This window comes from Carlito syrichta, unplaced genomic scaffold, assembly GCF_000164805.1.
Source record: "Carlito syrichta isolate Samal-C Ts95f unplaced genomic scaffold, Tarsius_syrichta-2.0.1 Scaffold303144, whole genome shotgun sequence".
Lineage (NCBI taxonomy): Eukaryota > Metazoa > Chordata > Mammalia > Primates > Tarsiidae > Carlito > Carlito syrichta.
Genome location: NW_007247240.1, coordinates 171,512 through 179,344, shown reverse-complemented (window position 1 = coordinate 179,344; position 7,833 = coordinate 171,512). Strand labels below are relative to the sequence as shown.

At 36.6% G+C, this 7,833-nt stretch overlaps 1 protein-coding gene across 1 annotated transcript in view; it reads right to left on the bottom strand.

Annotated features, from left to right (window-relative positions):
• LOC103260222 (alcohol dehydrogenase 1C) overlaps positions 1 to 7,833 on the bottom strand; it is a 92,931-nt gene that overhangs the window by 74,450 nt on the left and 10,648 nt on the right. Inside the window, exons 6-9 of the mRNA XM_008057864.2 lie at positions 7,059 to 7,061; positions 6,114 to 6,374; positions 4,142 to 4,277; positions 3,447 to 3,585 (exon numbers count right to left, since the gene is read on the bottom strand). Coding sequence (XP_008056055.2) covers positions 3,447 to 3,585; positions 4,142 to 4,277; positions 6,114 to 6,374; positions 7,059 to 7,061 — 539 coding nt within the window. The remainder of the gene's footprint in view (positions 1 to 3,446; positions 3,586 to 4,141; positions 4,278 to 6,113; positions 6,375 to 7,058; positions 7,062 to 7,833) is intronic.

Genomic DNA, 7,833 nt, shown 5'->3' with positions numbered 1-7,833 from the left:
CTACAATTCAATGCAATACCCATCAAATTACCAGCAACATTCTTCTCAGACCTGGAAAAAACAGCACAGGAATTCATATGGAAACACAAAAGTCTGAGAATAGCCAGAACAATCCTCAGCAAAAAAAACCAAAAAAACAAAGGAGGAGGTATCACATTACCAGGCTTCAAACTTTAGTATAAAGCTACAATCATCAAAACAGCTTGGTATTGGTACAGGAACAGGCATATGGGTCAATGGAATAGAATTGAGATTCGAGAAGCAAAACCACAATTTCTCAACCAACTCATCTTCGACAAAGCCCCCACCACTAACCACTGGGGAGAGGAGAACCTATTCAGTAAATGGTGCTGGGAAAACTGGCTGACCACATGCAGAAGATTGAAACAGGACCCCTATCTATCCCCATGCACAAAGGTTAACTCCAAAAGGATCAGAGACCTATATGTAAAACCTCAAACCATAAGAACCTTAGAAAAGGAAGGAAATACCCTCATGGAAATTGGAACTGGCATCCAATTCCTGAACAAAACTCGAAACCCACAGGTCATAAGAGAGAAGATAGACAAGTGGGACCTTATTAAACTGACAAGCTTCTGCAAAGCCACAGAAACCATCAAGACAGCATGGAGTCAGCCTACAGACTGGGAAACAAGTTTTTGCCAACTCCAGGTCTGACAAAGGCTTAACATCCTAGATCTACAAGGAACTCAAATGTGCTGAAAAGAAAAAAATGAACAACCCCATTATAAAATGGGCAAAAGATATGAACAGACACTTCACAAAAGAAGACATCCGAGCAGCCAACAAACACATGAAAAAATGCTCAACCTCACTAATCATCAGGGAGATGCAAATCAAAACCACACTGAGATATCCCCTAATTCTAGTCAGAATGGCGATTATCAACAACTCAAAAAAATAACAGCTGTTGGAGAGGGTGTGGTGAAAAGGGAACACTTCTACACTGTTGGTGGGAGTGTAAACTAGTGCAACCTCTGTGGAAAGCAGTGTGGCAATTCCTAAAAGCTCTAAAAATCGACTTTCCATATGACCCCGCAGTCCCCCTACTGGGAATATACCCTGAAGACCTCAAATCTCTCTATGAAAAAAGATACCTGCATACATATGTTTATCGCAGCATTGTTCACAATAGCAAGAACCTGGAAACAACCATGCTGCTCATCAAAGGAGGACTGGATGAAAAAAATGTGGTATAAATACATGATGGAATACTATGCAGCCATAAAAAAGATCAAAATCATGAATTTCGCAGCAACCTGGATGGAACTAGAGTCTATAATACTGAGTGACCTCTCACAGAAACAAAGATCTGAGTATCACATGTTCTCACTCATATAATGGACCTTGAACATCCAATGTAATACTATAAGAAAATGACTGATGGTACTGGGAAACTATGGGGGGGAGGGGGATGGGATTAACAGTTGCAAATATCTGTCTGGGGATGGGGAAACACCTCTTATCAACAGGATGCCTGAATGAAATGTAATTGTACACCTAACCCTTAACTGTACCCCACAAAATCATAATAAAAAATATTGATTATAAAAAAAACCCAATTTTACATGTATATGGATATACATATAAGTGAAATACACATAGATAGTTTAGAACATACAAGGAGTGTAAAGAAGAAAACAAAACTTATCTGTAGTCTCACCAATTGGAATAACCATTGTTACTGTGTTCCTGGATTTTTACCAACTTCATTCTAGACATATGTACATTTTTTCCTGTTATTATTGAAAATTTAAAATAATGTTGTATGTCCAATTTGTATTCTTTATGATCCTAATATTACTTCATGAGAATTCCCAAATAAAGTCATTTCTTTTTAATAGCGTCATTGATTTCTAATAAATGGTTGGAATTTATTTACTAATTTCCTGAATGTTTGACTTTTATGATGTTTCTATTTTTTATATTATAGATAAACAGGTAAACATGCCTAAACATATACATATGTTTGAATATTTTATTATTTCCATAGAATAGATTTCAGAAATAAAATTGCTGAAACAAGGATATCTCAATTTTTAAGTGCCTCCGATACAAATTACAAATTGCTCTCCCAAAAGGATATAGCATTTAATATTACTAAAAGCAGCATATAAAAGTGCCCATGTCATCTTAATCTTACCAATATTGAGCATAACAATTGCTAATCTTTGCTAGCTGAAAGGATTCATTTAATTAAAATATGCTTATTTATCTATATGGCATTTTAATTATGAGAATTTAAGCATGTGTTAGAAATTCTTTTTTTGCTCAATACTGCTCTCTGGTCTTGGTCATCTGTGTATTTGCCATCATCTTTCCAACCCGATGATGATGGTGATTATGACGACGAGGATGACAACAATAACTCACATTTCATGACTACTGTGTTCCATACATATATATTCTCTTAATAGGTGGTGTGGATTACTAGAAAGTGAATTGGCTTTGCTACCAACTAGATCTAATTTTGGATTCTGGCTCACCTGTCTGTTACCTGCATGATTTTGGCCAAGTCTTGTCTACTCTGAGTCTCAGTTTTCTCCTCTCTAATAGAGTGAACTTGGGATGGGCCTATCAGCATGTTTGGGAATCACATGATATAATGCAGATAAGACACTTATCTTGCTCTGTGGATGCTAGTTTCTTAAGAATGTTCGTCACATGAAGTATTTATCATTACAGTTTGGTGAGTGCCTGAGAAATACATTTGCAGTTGAAAACCTCATGAGAAGTATGGGGTAGCAGAAAACGCATAGACTGTGGAGCTAGAAAGCAGGGTTTGGATGTAACTGCCTGTTACCATTTGTGCCTTGCAAAAGTGTAGTGGCCTAGTTACTGTTTTAGATGGCTGAATATATTCAATGTTAGAGGTAAAAATGAAATTGCTTATTTTTCTAAACATTACAGAAAATGTAAGACAAACATTTAAAACAGTGTTTTTTATCCTTCCCCTTTACAATAACTTTTATTTGTAAATAATTCTTTCCAAACTGCAGAAAAAAAACTTTAGAAATAGCTGTTTAGAAAGCAATACCAATGTAGTTCTACCTACTCCTATAATGAAAGTATTGGTGCTGTCCTACCATAAAATGCCAGCCTTATTTATGTGGCTAGGCAGAGACTTCAGTGACTCCATGTTATAATTATAGTCATGTGACTAGATTTTTTTTTTTTTACAAAGGTGAGCTTCACTTGTAAAGAAGCTGAGTGGCTCTGATCATACATATATAGCTAAAATGTGGCTTCAGCAAGATAGGAAATGCAAAGCAACTGTTCTTAGGTTCTCACAAAATGATCTTAGATGTTCTACATGTAAAGACCAAAGCGGTAATGGAAAACTAAGGCACTGCAGTTTTTTCTCATCCTTCTACTTTATTCTCTGCTAACCATTACCCACCATTAAAAAAAACCTTTATATCTACCTCTTTCCAGAGCGAAGCAGTTCAAATCCTTCATTTATTTTTTCAAAAGGCAAAACATTGGTTATTAATGCATCCAGTGAAAATTTCTTAGCCATAAAATCAGCCACAAGTTTGGGGACAGAATCTTTGCTCTTATAGCCTGAGAAGTAGACAATATTATTGTTAGATTCAGCCAGACGTAAATAGAAGAATTGGAAAGAAGACTTGTCAAATAAAATTACAATAAAAATTTACGTTAAGTGCTGCAGTCCACAGATGCTTTGACTTAAAAAAAAAAAAAAACTCCCAAAGACAAGGGTATTTAGTTATTAGCTTTCTCACAGATAAATTATAGTACTAGTGGTTACACCCAAAGTCAAGAAACACATTTAGCAGTTATCTAAATTTGGATGTAGACATGAATTACTGTTAACTATTTCCTGTGTCCTACTAGAAATTTTTGTGCCTTATGCAGTCACAGGTATAAAAAGAGGTGGTGCTGAAAGGTCTTGGTTAATGATGATACCAACAGAAGTCTCTCTGGGACCTTCTGTCTACGTTAGTTCCATATCTAGCTTATTTGGAGCCCATAGATACAACCAGAATTTTAATTTATTTTTGATCCTGTTGCTTTTTTTCAAAATCTGGTCTTGTCTTGTAAAAGAGAAGAAATTCTGAGGTTCATGAGGGTTTGGCCCTCAAGTTTAACTACATACCACCAAAAATGGCTCCTTTCCAGGTACGTCCAGTCAGTAGAAGCCTAGGGTTCACCGAGAAGCTTTGGGAAGCAGGAGATACTCCTACAATGATGCTTGTGCCACATGCCTCATGACAACATAGTAGGGCAGCCATCTGGAATATAATCAGTATTTAGCATAACACAAAGTAGACTCTGATAGTTACTCATAGTACATGGTATTGTGTACAGCTGCCTTAACTAGATTCTGTGTACGTGGGGGAAGAGATGATGTCTTTTGCTTTTTCATTTTCTTTTGTGTCTAGGATAGTGCTGTGAATTTAGAAATTGCCCAGAAAATAGTGGTTGAATACAATAATGAATGAATAAATTTGTGTGTTCTGAATTCTTCTTTAAAAAGTAATAAAGAGGCAAACATATATAAAGTTTGGTTCCTTAAATAACAGTATTATTTCATCATCACATGATTGTCAGGCAATGTCTGAGTTTTGATTTTGATGATGGAATCATTTGTTTATGACCAAAAAATCTGGTTCAATGTACTGAGCTCAAAATACACACTTAATATTTCATTCTATATTGATTTATTAAATTGGTATTTTGAACTCAGTACTTTGACCCAGATAGTTGATGGTGAACAAGGTATAATGATTCCATCATTACAATTTGTCTCATGTCCACCTGATGATCTCCCTTTTTAATGGTTCCTAAACTGAACTACATCTCTTGTTCTGGATCCTGAAAAGACAGTACAGAAAGGCAGTCTTCCCTTTATTCAGTTCTGATCATGTTATGAAGCAAGAAAATGGTTTAGAGTCCCCCCAGGTCATGTAATGATTAGTCCTATGACTTTAAATTCTGACATTTGGAAGGGATATCCTCAAAACATGGCTATCAGACATTTGGTATCTTCAGATAAGGTGACAATCTAGTACTACATGTGAAAATGGAAGAAAATCAATAGAAAAAGAGCATAAGGAGGAAAGTCCTAGCTTGGGAAAGGTTGAATTCTGTTGAAATTTCGCCTGTGGCATAAAGTCAAGGTTGCAGAGAGCCTCATTCTCAGGGTGCTGCTCCCTGTTACCCACACTCCTGGATGCACTGGACAAACTCAGCCATGGGCACTTGTCGGGCTCTGGGCACTTCTTCAGTATGATTCTAGAGAATTCTGGGTAGGTGAACTAGAGCTGGAGATGTGCTTCCCATTGCAAGGGGTGGTACTTGTAATTATTTGAGAGTAATACCATGTCTATTCCAAAGATGCTGTGACCCTGCCAGATTGAAAATTGTATTTCAAATCAGCAATGGTGGCCACATTTGTTAAGAGCTTATCACATGACAGGTAGCACTGGGTTAAGTATTTTACATGCATTATTCCATGTAATCCATAAACAATACTAGGAGACATGTAGCACTTACAGTTTGGGGTGGTAAAATCTGTTGACTTTTGAAAACATAGATATTGGGGTACAGGCTAGGTGCCATGCACTTTGCTGTCTCTGTGGTAAAATATAGGAATGTGCGAATGAGTTGAAGCAGTCACTTTACTCGGAGTATATTTTCTGTTAATAAGATAATACTTGGCCTAAAATTACTCATTACTTTTGGCCAAAGAATAATATGTAAAAAAAAACAAAGTTGATTAAAACACATAAACAATTGTGAGTGATTTTTTGTTAAGAAGGGAGAAAAATAAAATATGCTAATTTGAGAATATAATTTATATATATTTACTTGAGTCCAATGTTTTACTCAAAATTAACAAAATATATCTGTAATAGCACAATTGAAAAATAAGTCTTTTTTTCTAATGAGTAAATATGACTTGAGACAGGTTTGCTTAGCTGATGGAATGAAAGATTTAGTAAGAGCTGGGAAACTGCCATTGATTATTTTAAAAATATTCTTTATATATACTATTTCTGTTCTTCTGCCTAAAAACATCCCCCAGTTGCAGAGGCAGAAATTCCAAGGCACGCTGTGGTACATACCATGGTGTCAAGCCGACCGATGACTTCAAATGAAAAATCCACACCTCCATCGCTCATTTCCTTGAGCACCTCCTGGATGGGTTTATTGTAGTCTTGAGGGTTGATGCATTCAGTGGCACCCAGCTCTTTGGCTTTTGCAAATTTGTCTTTGTTAATATCCACAGCAATGATCCTGGATGCACCAGCTGCTTTACAGCCCATGACAACAGACAGGCCAACTCCACCCAGGCCAAACACAGCACAGGTGGAGCCCTGGGTGACCTATGTTTTCAGAAAATGCAAAAAATAGAGGCAGTTATGATTGTTAGATGAACTTAAGCTTTATAGAGTGCCAGGCTTTGACCATTATCAAGAGTGACTCAGACTCTTTGGTCCAACCTGCTGTCAAAACCTCATTTGGCTTCAGTTGTTCAGGTTTAAGTTGAGGGGGTGAAGCTAGTTTAATGGGTTTTCAAGCTTTGCTGTGTAATAGAGTCATCTGGGAAGCTTTAAAAAAAAACTAGTGTCCAGGTCACAGTCAATGCTGATTAAGTAAGGATCTGCAGGTGGAACCCAGACCCCAGGTGACTCCAATGGGAAGCCAAGGCTGGGAACCAAGTGTCTGGATGATACTGAACTCTAAATGTCAGTGACCGCAATCTTGAAGAGAATCTCAACGGCTGAAAACCACTGAGAACCACATTCAGTATCTCACACATACACAAAGGCAATGTTTGAAAAATAAATAAGTGGGGAGGGTCATTCCTGAAAAATAAGTCAATCAAAAGCTCACTAATTAACTCCATGGCTCATTAACTTTCAGTAGTCATGACCAGTATATCCCTCTTTTTAAAAAATACACTAATGAACAATAATGCCACACAAAGTTGCCCTATTTCAGTAACAAATAAAATCCATTATTATGAGTACCCTCAGTGTCTGCTCTGTGAGTAGGTTCACTTAGACCACCTGCCAAAAAGGACAAGTGTCGGAGTCCCGCTCTGACCTTGGAGGGAAGGGTTAGGACCCGCACCGGAGAATCAGGAGACGGCGAGAAGAGACCACTCGAAGGCAGCTCTTCTGGGAACAGTCTGATCAGGACTGAAGCCAAATTTTATTCGAACTCCTTCCAACTTATATACCCTTTTCTATACCCTCCAGCAGTGTGATAATCACTTACTGGGGGCGTACAAGTTCCGTGCTTTACAAACTATGCATCACAAGACGACCACGAGATCTGCAATTTCCAAGCAAACAATTCGAATTCCATAATGCCTGCCGTGCTTACATTAAGGTCACGGGTGCACAATTTCAATACAAATCGTTCAAAGTGTTTTCCATAATGTTCAATGAATCATTCATATTATACTCTTTGTTCTATACCTTGATTAATACAAAAAACTTTTCTAAGTTAACTCTAGGTTCAATCCAAGTTCACTGACTCCCAATATTTTTAACAATTAATATTATCAACTTAACACTATACTATAATCTATAAGTTTAGTTAAATGACTTAACTGTCAGTTATACTATTAACCTATTATGATTTAACGTAATGCCTTATAACTCAGTTAAAACTTATTCTTAAACTACTAAACTTTACTATAATTCATATGAGTTTCCTATGTCTAAACTTTAATTTTTATATAATCTAATGATTGACCTTTAATACTATGCTATATCCTACTAAGCTAATACCTCATCATTAATTCTTTCATAAATCGTATAGTAACTATTACAG